The sequence below is a fragment of the Lathyrus oleraceus genome, chromosome 4 (assembly GCF_024323335.1).
Source record: "Lathyrus oleraceus cultivar Zhongwan6 chromosome 4, CAAS_Psat_ZW6_1.0, whole genome shotgun sequence".
In the NCBI taxonomy this organism is placed as follows: domain Eukaryota; kingdom Viridiplantae; phylum Streptophyta; class Magnoliopsida; order Fabales; family Fabaceae; genus Lathyrus; species Lathyrus oleraceus.
This window is the reverse complement of record NC_066582.1, coordinates 491,213,382-491,232,661: the sequence shown is the minus strand read 5'-3', so window position 1 is coordinate 491,232,661 and position 19,280 is coordinate 491,213,382. Positions and strand designations below refer to the sequence as shown.

Below are 19,280 nucleotides of genomic sequence, written 5' to 3'. Positions count from 1 at the left end.
TTCAGATCTTTGTGCTTTGTGCCAAATACTCTCTCTCTGTGCCTTTCACCAAAACAATATTCCCCACAAACCATCACTCTACTCTACCATACACTTCATAATTCTACACAGATATTGCGAATAAAATCTTAGTCGGTAGATTAATTGATAGTACTAGACTACTAGTAAAAGAAGAGAGTAAATGTTTTATTTTTTTCTATGATTATTGTGGGCGCGTTATGAGGTCAAAAGCAAGCATGCACAGTTTAAGGATGTAAAATTTCAGCTTTTTGTGGTTGTAAGGTAGGCATGTTTTCTTTTCTTTTGATAAAAAAGGTAGGCATGTTTTCAAACTCTAAACTTGTGTATAATGATATCATAGGGCAAGGAATGAGGGTATTGGTTTACAGTCATAGTTAGACAAACAGATAAATACAAAACATAAGAGAATAAGTAACAACTTTGGGAGTGACTGACAAATCAACCTAAAATATGCACCACAGTTGACCTCTCAGTAAGTTTAGTACTTAGTCTAAAACAATCTCTAGATTATTAGTAGTACTGTAGTATTACTTATGTTTTGAATATATAAGTCAAAAAAAGTAAATAATTGTTTTGTCCTCAATGGTATGTTAGGGAGAGAAAGGAGTGAAAAAACGATAAAATATGAAAAAATATACTAGTATTTTAACTTAATTTAAGATTTAATTCTTTAACTAAAAAAATATTATATTTCGGTCTTTAATTTCACTTTTATTATTCTATTTTCATTCTTATAATTTCTGACAAAAAAATATCAAATTCTATTAACATTGCGTGAACAATAAGGTCATTGATTGAAATCTGAGTTATCATATGAAATTAAAATTTTATATATTATTTAAACCGAAAGGATTTTATTTTCGGAGGTTTAAATATAATTTTATTTTTTTTATCAAAAACTAACGAAAGAGACCAAATAAAATAACATAAGTAAAGTTAAGGGACTTCCTAATAACATTTTTTAATTAAGGGACTAAAATAGAACATTAAATTAAATTAAATGATTTAGTTATTAGTTATACCTATTTTGTTCCTTAATAAATAGTTGATATATGGTTTAGATGACTTATTTTTAGATGATATTGTATATCTCAAAATAAATACTTATTTTAAATTTATAATATAATATAAATTTATCTATTTTAATTGTAATCTCAAATTTATATTACTTTATTCTTCATTGTTAAAGTTTAGTGGTTTAGATGATAGTGTTGGCAAGTAGGACAATAATTTCAACAACAACAAAAAATTACTTTCATCGTCCACAATTTAATATATTTCACATATTAATACTAATTTTGAATCAATAATTTAAAATTAATAAGAGTACTTTAAACAAAAAAAATACTACTATATTTTCCATATTTCATTTTACATTTGGTCAAAAGAATCACTTAATGTGAAATGAAGGGGCAGATTGAATGACTGATAAAATTAATGCTTAAACTAATTTATAAAATAAAATCATGTGAACAAATAGTATGTTTTATTAATTTATATTAAAAATAAAAACTTTAAATTATAACCTACATGAAGTTGAATTGAGTTTATTACTTAAAAAATGATATAAATTCGTTAAAAATGACACTTATCAATTTTTTATAACTGGGTGAATTTTTAAACCATTAGCTATAAAATTATTTTCTATATTTTACAAACAAGCCCAAAGTAAATTATTAATATCATTTTGATAAATGAAAATAAATAGAAAATTGGAAGAGAAATAAATGTTTTTGTGAAGAAAAAAAATATTGTTTCTGAAATGACAAGATTAGTCATCCATAAAAATATAAACGGCATATGCATGTGAAATTTTAAGACGATAAACAATTTAATTTTGTCTTTTAATATCAAAATGAAAAATTATGATCAAATGAATAGCCAAATTCTAAAATTTATTATCGTGAAAATCATTAGATCAGTAAAAAATGCGATGCAAAAGAAACTGATTTAGCCTCCAGTGGGGCTATGATTCCCTGCTGTCACTATTTCCGACATTCATGCATTGAATCGAGATAGGACGGTACAACTTTTAAGTTACACATTTTTTATCTGTAAAAATTCAAAATTTGTATCAAAACCAAAATCAGCAACCCACTGAAATACTAAACCAAAAAATAATTGCATATAAGGCAAGAATATGAAACGGTTTATATGCAAGGGGAAAAATCCAGTGGAACTATATAAAAAGAATTAAAAGAAAACTTCAAATGAAAACTTAATTTAAATAATATTTCTTAAAGTACATTATTATGCATATTTTCATTTTATCCTTTTATTATAATCTTTTCGGATGTCATTAAAATTATTTTAAATAATTTTTTATAAAAATTATTTTTGAAATATATTTTTTAAAATGTATATATAATTTTGACTATGTTTTAAATTTCTATAATATATATTTATGTTATTAGAGGTCAAAATTAATCTTTTAATTTATAAAAAAAATAAGTTAAACTTATTTTTATAAAAAATGAGTTAAAAAATAGATGTCAAAATTAATCTTATATAAAATCATTTTAAAAAAATACAAGAAAAAAAATTCTATTTCTTTCAAAATAAAACAAACGAAACCTAAATAACAACCTCGGCTGACTTTGAAAAGTAAATATCTACATACAGCACTGCATTAAATGAGTTTATTAGTTACAACACCTCATCAGTATCATGTTACTTCAATTTTCTTTACAATCTCACAAGTCACAACAATCATCCTTTCTGGCAGAGAAAAGGTCAGTGCTTTAACACACAGTATCTATCATCTTTCTATTCAAAACACAACTTTATCTTCCTAATTGAAGGAGCTTTAAACCAAAAAACACCCATATGTAATCTCTCTGTCAATCATTTTCTTAGAAACTGCTGTCATATTGAAGCAAAATAGTACCGAAGGTAAAATGGACAGAAATGTGAAGTGAAAAGGAACACTATCCCACCTTTACGCGAGAGATGAAAGGCATAGTTCATTTATTCTCCTCCTCTTGATACCTTTCTGTTTGGCTAAAATATCGATCGGTATTTAGTGGTTGGTTCCAGCCTTCCGATTCATGAGAGTCAGCCACAAATCCTCCATGTATGGGAGCAAATGCTGCAAAGAAATAAATAAGGGTCGATGAAAACCAAACCCTTTTTCATTAGAATTGAACCCAACAATACAAAATTGTAAAGGACAACAAGAGATGGTTCATGGAGCACAAAAGAAGCCACAAGTGATACAAAAGAAACTCTTCCTTGATAATTGCCTCTATTAGAAGGCTAAATATGTTCTAACAGTATTATTATGCAATAACATAAAAAAAAATACATAATACATAATGTGAAGAAAATGACCAGATTGCTTTGAGAAAAAGGAATACAAGGGAAACTATTTTTGGCCTTCAAATTTGAAATTTGAATAGTATGAAAAACAGACTTTGACATATTCACAGCAACAATTAGCAAGCTTAATAGACTACAGCTAGACTAAACACAAATCAACCATTAATCATAGGTCTTAAGGTGTCTATTGTCGAACTAGAAAAAGCCAAGGGGTTTGAGATATTTCTACTAGATTCAACTTTAGGCTAACTTTGATTTATAATTAAATAAGAAGAATTTATTTTGCATTGAACTCAATCGACTAGAGTATGCTCAGCTCACTGGCTAGTTATACACTCGGCATGTCCAATAAAATGTCCATTCAAAAAGCTCTGCATGCAGGGAATACTAAAGTTTGTGAAACTGTATGAGAATGATAGTAAAAAGCTAGAATCTTAACTAACCTTTCTCCTTCATTCTTCTCTCTCTGTCATACTCAAATTTATCGCGTATAAGGCTAACTTTATCCCAGCTATCAGATTGCCTGTTTCTACCAAAATTCTGATCCTGCATTACAATTCAATGCAATCATCAGAAAAATAGAACTACTCAGAAAAATATAGTAAGAAAAGTTCCGATCTTAAAGATTAAAACTATCTTATACAATCAGATCAAAAGTGGGCCCACATATCAACTAGTAATAATAACAAAATACACAGAACATCAATACTTTCCGATCCATCACCTCTCAAAGATGATGTGGCTTCGTAATTTAAAAATCGAACAGTAAACCTAATTTCTCATGGCAAATTATTCTGCAAAGCTCACTTATCAAACAGTATACTTAGAAACTGCTGTACTAGTTATTATCAAGTATATATTAAAATCATTTCAATTTTACCTTGTTATACTCCATCTGGGGTCTTCTATTCCTGAAAAGCCATAACAGATAATTCCAAGGTTAGACATTATCTCCATGGCCCCATTACTTAATGACCGGTGAAATCTAAACTGTTAATCTGATTGACCAAAAAACAATGTAATCATGTTAAAACAAAATTTATAGATCGCAAAAAAGGTTCCTCAAAATATTCAAAGAATAATTGTGACTCAGTCCCTTTCTTCAGCATAAAAATCTCAAATGTATCAGCAGTCAAGCTCATGCACATGACATTAACAACCATTATATGCTTCTAAGAAGAAATCAGTTATGAACTATGCTGGAAAGGAGAAAAATGATGGAGGCAAACCTGTAAGGAGAGAAATCTTCATCATCATCTTCAGCAGACTCATAGTTTGCATGATCCCGAGCAAGCTTATTAGAGTAACCCTCGTCCCAATAAAGTCTCTCCCAATTTTCTCGAAGTTCATTATATAATTCCATATATCTTTTGCACCAAGGATCGTGTTCCTTTCAATATAATGTGCATGTTTTATGAGAACAATTAAGATTAAAATTTAACACGCAAGTAAAAATATAAATCACAAATTGAAACCATCGTTTTTTCAACAAGCAGATCAATATGGCCTAAGTAAGAACAGAGACATCACATTTCCCATTCACATTAGGGAAGAAAATTACCACGTAATCATGAAAAAAAACAAAGAATACAAAGACAATGACAGTATAATATCAATCTGTGGCTTATCCCTATAATACCTTTGATTTAGTTTTTAAGAAAATATCAAACCAAAAATAAATAAACAGATATATTTTAATCGAAGCACACTCAATCAAAAAGGGTGAAAATGCAGAAAAGATTAAACAATACTCAAATAGAACAAAATAAGATAACCAATTTTATTATTTACTAAAGCTTCTCAAAATAAATATATCAAATTGGTACTTCAAATACTCAAGAACATTGTGAATTATGCTAAATTAAATAAAGTCGTCTTCAGATAAACAACTTAAATAATCTTTTATTATACACGCTGATTTCATGAACTATCCAAGAGAACTTATGGATATAAGTTGAAAACAGCTTATGACCATATAATAAGTTAAACTCTATTTGGTAAGGCCGTATTTTGAGCTTATAGCATATAAGCTCATCTGTTTAAACAAGCTCTGTCAGGTAACTGTTACTTTCCCAGAAGCTCGTAACTTATTTTTACTGGCTTACAGCATTTTTTATAAGCTAATTCAAGTAGCTTATCATTTTTACCCTCGATTTTACCCATTTTATCCTAATTGGAAAAACAATATTAATTAAGCATACATGGTTTATGTCATTTTACATTGATAAGTTAGTTCAACCACTAATTTTACAGAACAATACAAATTCAATCAACTAGCTTATTCGTTAGCAACCAACAGCTAGCTTATAATCTATCAACTACAAGTTCATCCGATATAAGCTAGCTTATCAGCCATGAGCTATTTTTTCCCCAAACAGAGCCTTACTTTTACAACGTCTCCATCAAAGTGGCATTACTTATGCGAATAGATAATCTCCAACGAGTCAATCCAGACAAAGTCCTAAAAGATATGATGATTATCAAGTTAACCCTAAACTTGTGTCTAAGATTCTACTAATTTGAGTAACAAACATATACATATACATTCAATTACAAGCTATATTTTTTAGTAACTAGTTATAGTCATATAAATTTCTCATGAACCAAACAAATAGAATACGAAAAATGAAAAATGGAAGGTTAGAGAAGAGAATAGGGACTAACAGATTCCTTAAGAACGAGGCGAGTCCTGCGCATGAACTGTTCTCTCAGCTGCTTGCGGCGCTTATTGGGGATATTCTCTCGAGGAATCACAAACCGCTCACGTGGTGGTACGTTATCTCCTATTTCGTGCATTTCTCCGTCGACGATCCACCATTCAGACCTCTCCTCCGCTTTTTTCAGCGGAAGAGGCGGAGACTTGTGGCGCCGCCTGGAGTGGGAGGCGGCGTCGGGTCGAGGAGAGCGGAGTTGGTGGGAGGCGCGAGAAAGGAAGGGTGTGAGTGTGAGGGAGTGGAGGCGTTTGGCGAGAGATAGCATGGATTGGAGTGGAATTGGATCAGTGCTTCGAAAATGTTGTTTTTTCTTCTTCTTCTTCGGAGGTTTAGGGTTTAGGAAGAAAGCAACCGTGGGAAATTTTTAATTTCATTTTCTGACTGTATAATTTGGTCTCTTAACATTTTGCATCTTGTGCACAAAAAAAACAGATATGCCATTAATTTAATACTCTTTCTTCCCAAAATATAAATTAATTTGTCAAAAATATTTTTTTTTTCAAATTATAAGCTTACTAGTATTTTACAATCTCAATATATCATTAATGATTTTTTTTTCTAATATATTCTCTATTATTTATTACTCACTCTTTATTTTTTTATTTTTTTATTTTCTCTTCTCTATATAATTAATAAAAAATATTTTTATAAAGTCATATATATTTTTTTTCATGTAAATTAATTATTCTTCTTAATTCAAAAAATATTCAAAACATCTTATAATTTCGGACAAGTGTAATAAAAAAAAGGAATTAATTTATAAATTATGTATTAAACTCACGATTTCACTCATGTTCTTAAAGAATATCATCACAATTCATAAGAGGAAAAGGAGAAGATTTTAATTAGATATATGTTTGATTCAAAATATCAAAGGGATGGGAGATATTTTATTTACAAATATGTTTAATTCCCAAGGGAAAGGGAAAATTTTTAAAACTAATTTACTTTTTGATACTTCTAATTTCACCATAAAATTCGGATATTTATCATTTATAATTTAAATATAAATTTATTGACAAAATAAAATTATTCAATCAGAGAACATCCTAAAAGATTGTATAAAAACGTAATGATTATAATATTTATTTTTAAAAAGAGTATTGAATACAATAAAATTGAACAAAAATTATTATAAATAAAAATATTACGGTAATTAAAAAGTAACATTAAAATATAAAAAACTAAATAAAAAAATATAAAAACATATAATGGTAATAAGATGAAGATATAAAAATATAAACAAGAAGATAAAATTTGTTTAAAATATAACTTTTAATATTTTAATAAGTTAAATTTATATTTAAATAAATAAATAAGATTAAATATGTAAATATAATTATAATTAAAAGAAAACATTTTCCTCCCCTCCAAATCCCCTCAAATCAGGGGAAAGCAAAAAGTGGTTTACGAGGGATTTTGGTCCCCCTCCATCTACCTATTGTCTTTTAAAATTTTAACCAAACACATACACTATTAAATATTCTTTCCGATCTCATTTCTTACCCTCCATTTACCCCAACTTTAGGAAGAAGAATTTGTTAATTTGGTCACTAATATTTTGCATCTTAGGCATAAAAAATAGACATGGCACTGATTTAATATTCTTTCTTCTCAAATTATAAATCACTTTGAAAAAAAATATTTCTCTCAAATTATAAATCATTTTACAATCTCGATATATAATTAATGATTTTTTTTCTAATATACTCTCTACTATTTATTACTCTTTCTTCTTCCAATTCTTTTATCTCTTTATGAGTTTAATTGAAATGCACTGACAGTGTAAAGATATTTTACACTGTCAGTTAATCACAACCATTGATTTTTTAGAGAAGTTTGACTTTTTCTATAATCACATGTAAAGTAACACAAACGGATGATTGTGATGTATTGACAGTGTAAATTTTTTTACACTGACAGTGCATAACAATTAATCTCTTTATGAGTTTAATTGAAATGCACTGACAGTGTAAAGATATTTTACACTGTCAGTTAATCACAACCATTGATTTTTTAGAGAAGTTTGACTTTTTCTATAATCACATGTAAAGTAACACAAACGGATGATTGTGATGTATTGACAGTGTAAAATTTTTTACACTGACAGTGCATAACAATTAATCTCTATATTTTCTCTTTTCTATGTAAATTAATGAAGGGTTGTTTTGTAAAGTCATACATAATCTCTTTCTATGCAAAATTAGTTGCTCTTCTTAATTGTGTAAATATCCAAAACTTCTTATAATTTGGGACAAGTGTAATAAAAGAAAGGAATTAATTTATAAACTATGCACTAAATTCACTATTTCACCACGGTTCTTAAAGGATATCATCATAATTGATCAACCATAGTAAGGTATAGTATAATAGTATGTGTCACCTTTACCACCACGGGCTTGAAATCATAGTAAAAATCCAATAGCGTGTTAAATATCACTAGGGTTGTAAAACACAATTGTAGTAAAATATGGAGGTCAGGGGTTCGATTCTCAATGCCATTATTTTATTTTTTTGTTCTTTTCTTTTTTGGGGTTTCGGTTTGGTCCCCTTGTACATATTTTTCTTTTATTTTAAATATCATATTTATGAGCTATGGTCATAGGACGAAAGTGTGAAACCTTGTTTTGCAGGTGATACATTTTTAACAAGGACGTCAACTTTTGATGATGAAAATTAATATCTTATGATAAGTCAAGCATTAACGGTTAAGCGGATAAATATACAAACCTAATTATTAGGGTTTAATTAACTTGATTATCCGATGATGACAAACAAATAAAATTTAACTAAATCTTCGTCTCAAGCTACTTAAATAAGTGTCTGCAAAAGAGAAGTAATTGACAAAGTCTTTAAATGCTAAAGAATCTCTTAATTTAGTAGTGAGTGAACTTATTGTGAAATATAAAAGGCTTTATCGTAGAAGCGCATGGCTAAATCACATACACATTAAAATATTTTCAAAATGTTTTTACCAAAGAAAATACCTTCCAAAATATCTTGAAGTTGTGCCAGATGAATTAGGAACTGTCAAAATAACTAGGTAAAATTTTGACTTATCTAATCGATTGAAACTTTTGTTTAATCGATTAGCTCAGTTCAAAATTGTGTTACAGGCAATTGGGACAGCGCATTAATGATGTGCAACAATTAGATATTTTTCCCTTCCTTTTTAAAACTTACAATCAATTATATTTCAAATTTCTAATCGATTGTGAACACGTATCAATCGATTAGATTGTCATAAAAGTCATTTATTTGAAATTTCTTTTTATGTCAACCTCTAGCATATATATAAATGTCATTTATCTCGTTTCATCCAGAATCGATCGTGTTATGACATCTCTCTCTCTCTCTCTCTCTCTCTCTCTCTCTCTCTCTCTCTCTAAACATCGTGTTTACTTTCTCCCGACCAAACATGCTTAACTGCAGAGTTATGATGGGATTCAGTGCATTAGTGATAGTGTGATTGCACTTGATATCCAATGTGCTCTAATTGTATATATTTGATTTCTTTCACTTATTAACAGAAAAATAAATATAACTAATGCCAAAATATTTATTTATTTTCTCCTACTTTGTCTGATTCTTTTACTCTAATTAACAAAAATGAAGACAAATATTTAAAAATTTGCAAAAAGAGATGCAACACAAGGACTTCCCAGGAGGTCACATATCCTAGGACAACTCTCGCACAAGCATGCTTAACTTCGGAATTATGATGGGATCCAATGCATTAGAGCTGGTATGATCGCACCTAATATCCAATGCACTCCAATTGTATATATTTGATTTCTTTCACGTTTTAACGGAAAAATAAATATAACTAACGCAAAAATATTTATTTTCTCTTACTTTGTCCAATTCTTTTACTCTAATTAACAAAAATGAAGACATATATCCAAAAAATTGCAAAAAGAGATGCAACACAAGGATTTCCCAAGAGGTCACACATCCTAGTACTACTTTATTCCAAGCATGTTTAACTATGGAGTTATGATGGAATCCAATGCATTAATGTTGGTATGATCACATCTAATATCCAATGCGCTCTAATTGTATATATTTAATTTCTTTCACTTATTAACGGTAAAATAAATATAACAAACACCAAAATATTTATTTTCTCCTACTTTGTCTGATTCTTTCACTCCGATTAATAAAAATGAAGACAAGTATTTAAAAAATCGCAAAAAGAGTTGCAACACAAAGACTTTCCATGAGGCCACTCATCTTAATACTAGTCTCGCCCAAACACGATTAACTGTGGAGTTTTGATGGGATCCGATGAATTAGTGCTGGTATGATCGTATCTAATATCCAATGCGCTCCAACTATATATATTTGATTTCTTTCACTTATTAATTTAAAAATAAATATAACTAACGCCAAAATATTTATTTTATCCTACTTTTCTCAATTATTTTACTCTAATTAACAAAAATGAAACAATTATTTAAAAAATCACAAAAAGAGATGCAACAAAAGGACTTCCTAGAAGGTCACACGTCCTAGTACTACTCTCGCACAAGCATGCTTAACTGCAGGGTTATGATGAGATCCAGTGCATTAATGTTGGTATGATCGCACCTGATATCCAATGCGCTTCAGTTGTATATATTTGATTTCTTTTACTTATTAATGGCAAAATAAATATAACTAATGCCCAAATATTAATGACAAGTATTTAAAAAATCACAAAAAGAGTTGCAACACAAGTAAATTCTAGGAGGTCACCCATCATAGTACTAGTCTCGCCAAACGATGATTAACTGTATAGTTTTGATGGGATTCGATGCATTATTGTTGGTGTGATCACACTTGATATCCAATGCGCTCCAATTGTATATATTTGATTTCTTTCACTTATTAAAAGAAAAATAAATATAACTTACGCAAACATATTTATTTTCTCATAATTGTTCTGATTCTTTTACTCCGGTTAACAAAAATAAAGACAAGTATTTAAAAAGTCGCAAAAAGAGTTACAACATAAAGACTTCCCAAGATGTCATTCATCCTAATACAATTCTCGCCCAAGCACCATTAACTACGAAATTCTGATGAAATCCGATGCATTAGTGTTGGTATGATCGCACATGAATCCAATGCGCTCCAATTGTATATACTTGATTTATTTCACTTATTAACGGCAAATTAAATATAACTAACGCCAAAATATTTAATTTCTCCTAGTTTGTCCGATTCTTTTACTCCGATTAACAAGAATGAAGACAAATACTAAAAAATCACAAAGAGGTGCATCAAAAGGACTTCTCAGGGATTCACCCATCGTAGTACTATTATCTTCTAAGCATGCTTAAATATGAAGTACTTATCGGAACTCATCAATTAGTGTTGGTGTGATCTCGTGTGATATCCAATGTGCTTCAATTGTATATATTTGATTTCTTTCATTTATTAATGAAAAATGAATATAACTAACGCCAAAAGCTACTGATGAGTCGACGGAGGTGGCCGGAGTTGCTGGAGGTCCAACGGTGACCATGGTGTAAGGGCGGAGGTGACTGCTTGGTCCTGCGGTGGGGGATGCGTCGCTAGGAGTGGTATGAAGGTGGTATTGAGTGCTTCACATTGTCGTTGTTCATCGCCGGTAAAGGTTATGGGTGGTTGCCGGCGACGCGAACAAAAATGGTGAGATGTTCAACACAAACGTCCAAATACTCCTTCCATTTTGTGTTCAACGAAAATACAGAGAGAGCATGGCGTATGAACAAAGATGGTGAGATGTTATAGTTTGGTAGCATGCAATTCGTGTTTGTTTCATGGATGGTTGTTACTTGTGGTGATGGAGGTCGTGAATGGGGGTGTAATGATTTGTTTTAGAGGTTTGTCAAAGTGAAAGTGGTTTTTTTGTGGTTATAGTGTATTATGGAGTTGTGTGAGTTGCTCATGGTGAGTAGTAGGGAAGAATGAAGTATGTTATAGGTCGGTGATAGAACAGAGTTGTGATGAAGAAGGAAGTAGATGATGGAGGTGGTAGAGGAGTGTGGAGCGGTGTGTGTTTGTGTAGTAGGAGGGAGAAATAGAGGTTTTCCAGCGAACAACATGTGAGGGAAAAGAAATTTCGAAGAAGAAGATCACTTTGAACATGTTTTTTTTTCTTTTTGCTATGAGTGTCTTTCCCTTTATTACAAACCACTCTTTCCTTTCTTTTAATTTCTCGAAAAAAATCAAATCCTTTCCGATCACAACGCGCCGTTTGCAAACGTCTAGGATTTACTTAATTTATGTCAAAAATGTCCTTTTAAACTAATACTATTTAGTGAGAAAAAAAAATAATTAATTAAATAAAATTAGATAATTAAAATAAAAGCGAACTAAAGCTAAAATTAATTATATTTAATTATTTCAAATATTTTGACAAAAAAAAAAGATTCAAAATAAATAAAATTGAACGCAAAAATGCTTGAAAAATTAAAAGAAATGCATTAAAATGATCTACGTGAAATAAACTTCTGAAAAACAGACAAGTTTTGAAGTAAAAAATGATCGATTGAAAAAGCTCAGACTGATCAAAATACGACCGCAAACAGTGTCAAAAAAATAAAACGAGCACGCCATGTTAAACTACATGAATCGTAGATTAATAAAACTGATGTCTGCAAGCCCGGTCTCAAAAAATTTCTCCTGTTAATTTTACCTACATTTTAAAAATTGATTTAACCGATTTGTCTGTAGTTCTAAAACTCTATTCTGGTTGATATTTTAAGCATTATCCAAGATGAAATGTATGTTATGATATGAAGATGATGGAAATGTCATGATGAAGGTATCAATTTATTGAATGAGAGACAAAATTGGGGTGTGACAGACTCGTTCTTGAAGATTTTGTTGAGATTTTTCAGGGTTTTTTGCAAGATTGAGGTGATTGTCAAGGGTGATGACAAATTCTATTGAAAAGAAATGGGTTATTCTCTCCAGAATTGTCTTAGTAGTGACTGTGTGGAAGGCTACATATAAGGCGTAGTTCTTCTCAAATATTCAAAAAGTACAATTTGATACCATAAATTTTAACCAATGCGAAATTTCCGGTAGTGCAAATTTCCAAAGGTTACGATTTTGCCAACAATTTTTTATTGTTATGATTGCGTTGATCGTTTTGTATGGTCTAGAATGAATCTAAAGTTGTATAAATATGAGTCATTTATTGAGAAACATCTAATAATGCCTCTTCCTCAATTTTTTAATAAGGCAAAAGTTCACTTCAACAGGGCAAAACCTCCTGTAGAGTTTCGACTTCTGAAGGACACCACATGTCTCGTTGACTTGAGATCCACGTTGAATGATTTGTTACCTGACACGAGAATAAAAAGGTGGGTAAGATCGAGTTTCATGTAGACTGAATTGATATTGATGAAAATGTTAAATACGACCCAATTTAATTGAAGACCGCCGAAGATTTCAAGGTTATATGGAGAACATTTCACCACTGGCTAACTAAGGGACCGATCGAGTTTGATGTGACAATTTCAAGATATGTCCACGACATAATTAAGATGTTGAAACGTCTAGAATCAGGTGGTAGTGTCTAGGTTTTCATGTTCATTATTGTTAATTTATGTTAGTTGTAATGTCTTAATTAAGTTATGTTCATCTTCCAAACATGTAATCGACAAAAGATTATGTAATAAAAGGTATGGTATTAAATAGTCTGAGTCGCAAAATATACAAATAATACAAATGTAAAATCAAATAGCTAAATAGGTCCCCCGCAGGTAATGTGTGCTTCCCGCGATAATCCGGTAAAAACCTCACCATATGGATTTACCAAACCCATAAGGTAATCCATAATAACAACAATCATCTACAGGTGGTGCTGATAATCAACTTTAGATGGAGGCGGTGACATTTCATCAGAAGGTCCCCCAACATCGGAAGGCACACCATCATCATTTGTATGCTCAACAAGTGAGAGGATGTGAGAGTGTGATACAGTAAGGTACTATGGATGTTCAAAACCAAACCAAACCAATAGAAAACCGCAAACCAAACCAAAACCGCAAAAAACCGCAATTGATTCAGATGTGTTTGGGCCATTTTTTAAAAAAACTGCATAGTTTGATTTGGTTTGTGGTTTCTATTTTGCAAACCGAACTAAACCAGACCAAACCGCATTATGTTACAACCCAAACTTCACTTATCCCACATCCAACCCAAAATCCAAATTATTATGCCTTAACCTTATAAATAGTCTCTTAATCACACTTAGGATTTTAGTTTCAACTTTCTCAAAATATCTCTACAGGTGTATGTATGGCTCAATAAAAATCTTGTAAAAAAACGAACCAATCCAAAACGCATTTGTTTGGTTTGATTTGATTTTTATTTTATTTCTAAAAGTCAATCAAACCAAACCGAACTGCATGCTTTTTGCTCTTGTGGTTCAGATGATTTTTAGCGTCAAAACCACCCAAACCGCATCGCAAACACCCCCATAAGGTAACATTCCAGGTAACCATCCTCACACCATGCGTCGTGCTTAACCCTCACTGTGTTATCTCTAATGACACAAACATAACTGATGATGTGACTCTAAACCACATGTCAATTCCCAAAGATGGAACAGCAGGAACTAGTCGTGAGATGCTCTGGACATACCCATACTATCACATATATATCTCAGGTAAGTGTCTAGCCACTAAGGTCTCTCACTACATATAACCAGAAAATAGAGAAGCCTTATCAAACTCACGATGGACTATGTGGCCTATATAGAGTGTCCAAATGAAATCCTCTACTTTCAGCGTATCAAGGTTCCTCCTGTACTCCATAAACCACCTGAATGTGCTTGCCTGTCCTTCCATCTCCTCGCCTGTGGGGAGCCTGCATGGGTATATTGCACCATCTTATCATAAATGGTGGGAAAATACTCATATATCCAACATTGATAAAAGAATATAGACAAATCAAGAAATGTTATTCATTAAAATTAATAAGAACAAAATTACAAAAAATATTTTTTAGTATATATGGAATATACTCAAATATCCAGCAAGCTGTCTGGTCTCAAAGGCAGTCGCAACTCCAAGTGTTGCATATATGATATTCAATGCAACGCACCCCAAGCCTAACTGGTATGCTCAAGGCTACTGAACAACCACATCTATCGAGCATCAATATAAACAAGCTACTAGATGTAGCATGATCACCTTTGCGGTTGCCTCATACATTTGTTCCTCCACAAGCTCATTATACCTGTCATGAAGCTAAGACATCCAAAAGTACGCTCCCTTATTAAAATCAAACTCATATAGTACGACATCTTCAATAGCGCCCAAATGCTATAAATTCGCGATACATGTAAGCTTCTAGTTAATAACAGGAGCGGTGACGAATCTATCGGTGATGGGAAGATGGAACATGGAGGAGACATCATCCAAAGTAATAGTCATCTTCCCAAAAGGAAGATGTACAAAAGATGTCTCCTTGTGCCATCGCTCAACAAAGGCATAAGCGTCAAGCATGATGAGTGAACAATCGATAAATGATAGGAGACCAAAATCAACAACAATCCGCATGACCTGCTCAGGCATTAAAATCTTACAAAAATTCTTCATCTTTGACCTGTGGGATGTCACCTTCAGCGGGGGAAAAATCTGTAACAAACAAAGTTTAAAAAATTATCAGTTAATTTCAACACATCAAGTATCAATAATAAATAAATTAAAGTTTAACCAAAAAATATATATACGTCTCTCTGTCATAATCGGTATGCCACATGGTCAACATACTCGATAAGCACTGATTGGTCACTGGATCCTCCAGGAAACTCTCAGTTAGTATGCACAAATGGCTCCATCGAAGCAGGAGTTGTAACCTCTGTATCACCAGTAGCAGTAGCCTCGACGTCGATTGTCTCTGTCTCATCAGCAATAAGGACCGCATATGTGGCAACCACCTTATCCGCGATAAGGGTCACATATGTATCACCCACCTCATCAACAATATGGGCTGCATCCATCTCGACCACCTTAGCTGGGTCAATAACAGTCTGACCCTGCACCTCCTCAACATGAACAAACTCAACAATGTGCTCATCTACATCATTTATGGATTGGTATTCTAATCTAACTACTTGGCATTGGGCGCTACGGGGTGCACGGAACTGCTCGGCTAACAGTTTCTGATGAGAACTAGTTAGAACTACTCTCCTAACTTGTAACTAGGAAGACTCTACCTTAGTAATCCTAGCCGAGTTGTCGGTCTATCCGTGATCCTACCAGAAAAACCGTCGTCCATTCCCCTAAATAGAAAATATAAAAAAAGATCAATGAATTACCGACAATTTCGACTGCAATTCTACATACATTACCGGCAATTATGAAACTCCCAATAATATGTTAAAAAATTGAACTAACGGCACTTTCAAAATTTTCCTTAAAATTTTTAAAATTTTAAAATTACCAGCATTTAGTACCAATGTAATAAGTTAATACTTGTAATTATGAAATTTCTAATAAAATCGATATTTTTAAAATTAACGGTACAAATATAATATAATATATATATATATATATATATATATTATATATATATATATATATATATATATCTATATATATATATATATATATATATATATATATATATATATTATATATATATATATTATATATATATATATATATTATATATTATATATATATAATATATATGACCTTTTTAAAATTGACGGTACAAATACAAATGATTTTGTACTGTGTAGAAAATAAAATAAAGCACTACACCATATGTTAGTAATATAAAATAAAAAACACATCATGTTAGTATTACTACTAGTGGAGAAACAAAATTCAGAACCACCATTTCCTAAGCATATATTTTATCTAGTTACTTATTGAAATTTGAACTTATAAATGTTTCAATTATTTGATTCAACCATGCACCATTGACCAAATTGAATAATACCATATAATTGTACATCCATCCAATGATCCAAGATGACTCATTAGAATCTAAATTATATCCAAATTCTGAATATTCTTTTAAGTGGTTGAGATATAACTCATCCAAGTTTTTCCAAATGATTCTCTGACACTGTGATCTCTCTCATTTTCACCTACTCTCACCAACCATAACATATTTTAATTTCATATTTATTGTTCAATCTGTTTTTACTTAAATGTACCAAAAAAGTACTAATAATTTTATATTCAATTCAATTAATAAAAAATATTTTTTTATTACCATAGACCAAACACACGCTAAGATACTTTCTCGTTTCAGCTCTCACCAGTTTATCTTTTTGTTCACATTACTTGAGCACAACACAAACCTTCTCAGTGTATATATTCTCTGTCTATACACTCATAAACCCTTCAAAGTCTTGCAGCACAAAAAGAGGAGAATGAGAATCACTAAACTAGCCAAACAAGTTTTGTTACTTTTGGCCTTAGCCCTTACTACTCACGTAATACAAGGTCATTGTCAAGTTTTCTTCTAATACCAACATTTCTAGTTTTAATTGTATTTTGTAGCAAGTGTTTTTCTATATTTGATGTTAAAATCATTGTTTTGTTGCAACTTGCAGGTATTAGAACAGAAGATTTGGTGTCTCAGAAGTCCTCTCAAACCTTTACCGAACAAAGTTTAAAGGTAAACCAACGCAGATATTATCGAATCAAAATTTGTTGGAGTATTTTTTCTCCCCTCAGTACACATAAGTTTATGTATTGAATATGTGGAATCATATACAGGGTAGCAATGTGGCATTGAGAATGAGGAATTCTAGGAGATTGATGATTGGATCCATAACACCAACCTGCACTTACAATGAATGTAGAGGATGTAAGAACAACTGTAGGGCTGAGCAGGTACCTGTAGTGGGAAATGATCCAGTCAATAGTCCATACCACTACAGATGTGTTTGTCATAGAGGATAGACTATGTAGCACGACACTTCGGGTGTATCCGACCTTTGTCTTCGGTCGACATTATTGCTATGAACATTATACTTGGTGGTTATATACAATCACTTTTTTCTCAAAAGATTACAAGTGAGTCCGTCTGTGTCATATGTGATGTATGTATCTATCTTTGTCATTAATTCATAAGATAGCAATATATAGGCTATAGGACAGTGTAATCTTTGGTTATAGCAGGTGCTGGTTTTTAGTCATCCAAAAATTGAATCTTGGCTTACTAAAACTCTTCTTTCCAATTTTAGAATCAGTTTAGAGTTTAGAGTGCATATACTTAAAACAGCTAAGACTTTGCATTTGTTATGGTCATTCAATTAATGATGATAAAACAACTAATTTAGTAATCTTTTGTTGTTTCATGTTATGTTGTGAATGATAATGCATAATAGTATTATTTGTAAGAAAATAAGTTTTAAACACTGGGCACGATAAGACTCTTAACATTCAAAGTCGTGGAGACATAAAAAACGACATCAAAAACTTTGATCGTATGGTTAAAATTGGTTAATGTGATCGAAATAACTAGGTGTCTATACTATAATATCAAAATATTTCATTTACTGATAACTGTATCAATAGCAAATCTAACTAAATGCTAGAATAATTGACATTTTCCAATTAGTATATTATGTATGCAACGCAATGCCATTTGAAAGCATTAGTACTTTGGAGGGAAGAAATAAGGTGTGTGATTTTCACTCATTTGAAATGATTGAGGAAATGATAATGTAACAAGCACGAGTTTGTAAGTGATTAAAAACATTGATTTTGAAGGAGGGGATGAGCTATAACTACAAAGTCCATTTCAATTTCAATTTCACAAGATAGAAAATGTGAGGTTAGTTACTTGTGGGCACATGAAAGTGGTACCATTTCTAGACATGAACAACCAAAAGATCACATGAGTATCTTGTTTGAATTTCACATTTTCACTAAGTGGCAAAACCAGAACTAAACAAGGCATATCAAGCACACAAGGAGGGAGGTCCCATTTGAAATAGTAGGTAACTTAATTTGGCATGCACTTACATACTAGACACACTCAGACATAGACACCAAACACAACACTTCTTAAATAACACTTTTTAAATATGTTAACATTGATAAATATCTAATATGTTAACATTGATAAATACTTAAAAATAAAATTACATGTAATTGCATATGTCAGTGTCGTGTCAGACATTGACACATGTCACACCAGACACACTTTCTATAAAAAGTATGTGTACTAAGGTGGCTCTAAGATACTTCAACATATATTATACAAATAAAACTCCTT

The 19,280-nt window shown here is 31.2% G+C and overlaps 2 protein-coding genes and 3 pseudogenes across 2 annotated transcripts; 1 reads left to right on the top strand and 4 right to left on the bottom strand.

Moving 5' to 3' along the window:
- Positions 1–2,613: 2,613 nt before the first annotated feature.
- LOC127076571 (uncharacterized) lies at positions 2,614–6,477 on the bottom strand. Its single transcript, XM_051018254.1, has 5 exons — positions 6,004–6,477; positions 4,569–4,729; positions 4,220–4,250; positions 3,783–3,885; positions 2,614–3,109 (listed from the first exon to the last, which is right to left on the bottom strand). Exons 1-5 carry the CDS (start codon positions 6,316–6,318, stop codon positions 2,985–2,987), a joined length of 735 nt encoding a protein of 244 aa, XP_050874211.1. The 5' UTR covers positions 6,319–6,477; the 3' UTR covers positions 2,614–2,984.
- Positions 6,478–9,693: 3,216 nt separating this feature from the next.
- LOC127077807 (uncharacterized) lies at positions 9,694–9,812 on the bottom strand (annotated as a pseudogene).
- Positions 9,813–9,971: 159 nt separating this feature from the next.
- Positions 9,972–10,090, bottom strand: LOC127076889 (uncharacterized; annotated as a pseudogene).
- A 159-nt stretch (positions 10,091–10,249) lies between these two features.
- On the bottom strand, positions 10,250–10,368 carry LOC127077699 (uncharacterized; annotated as a pseudogene).
- Positions 10,369–17,299: 6,931 nt separating this feature from the next.
- Positions 17,300–18,260, top strand: LOC127135688 (EPIDERMAL PATTERNING FACTOR-like protein 9). The gene is made up of 3 exons (XM_051062339.1): positions 17,300–17,497; positions 17,608–17,672; positions 17,774–18,260. Exons 1-3 carry the CDS (start codon positions 17,425–17,427, stop codon positions 17,957–17,959), a joined length of 324 nt encoding a protein of 107 aa, XP_050918296.1. The 5' UTR covers positions 17,300–17,424; the 3' UTR covers positions 17,960–18,260.
- The last annotated feature ends 1,020 nt before the right edge of the window (positions 18,261–19,280 follow it).

Excerpts from the sequence above, each read along its gene's own strand:
- LOC127076571 (XM_051018254.1), bottom strand. The coding sequence starts at position 6,318 with ATGCTATCTCTCGCCAAACGCCTCCACTCCCTCACACTCACACCCTTC. Across the intron at positions 4,251-4,568 it reads GAAGATTTCTCTCCTTACAG|GAATAGAAGACCCCAGATGG; the intron begins GTTTGCCTCCAT and ends ATGGCTTTTCAG. Across the intron at positions 3,110-3,782 it reads GAGAAGAATGAAGGAGAAAG|CATTTGCTCCCATACATGGA; the intron begins GTTAGTTAAGAT and ends ATTTCTTTGCAG.
- LOC127135688 (XM_051062339.1), top strand. The coding sequence starts at position 17,425 with ATGAGAATCACTAAACTAGCCAAACAAGTTTTGTTACTTTTGGCCTTA. Across the intron at positions 17,498-17,607 it reads TACTACTCACGTAATACAAG|GTATTAGAACAGAAGATTTG; the intron begins GTCATTGTCAAG and ends TGCAACTTGCAG. Across the intron at positions 17,673-17,773 it reads TTACCGAACAAAGTTTAAAG|GGTAGCAATGTGGCATTGAG; the intron begins GTAAACCAACGC and ends AATCATATACAG.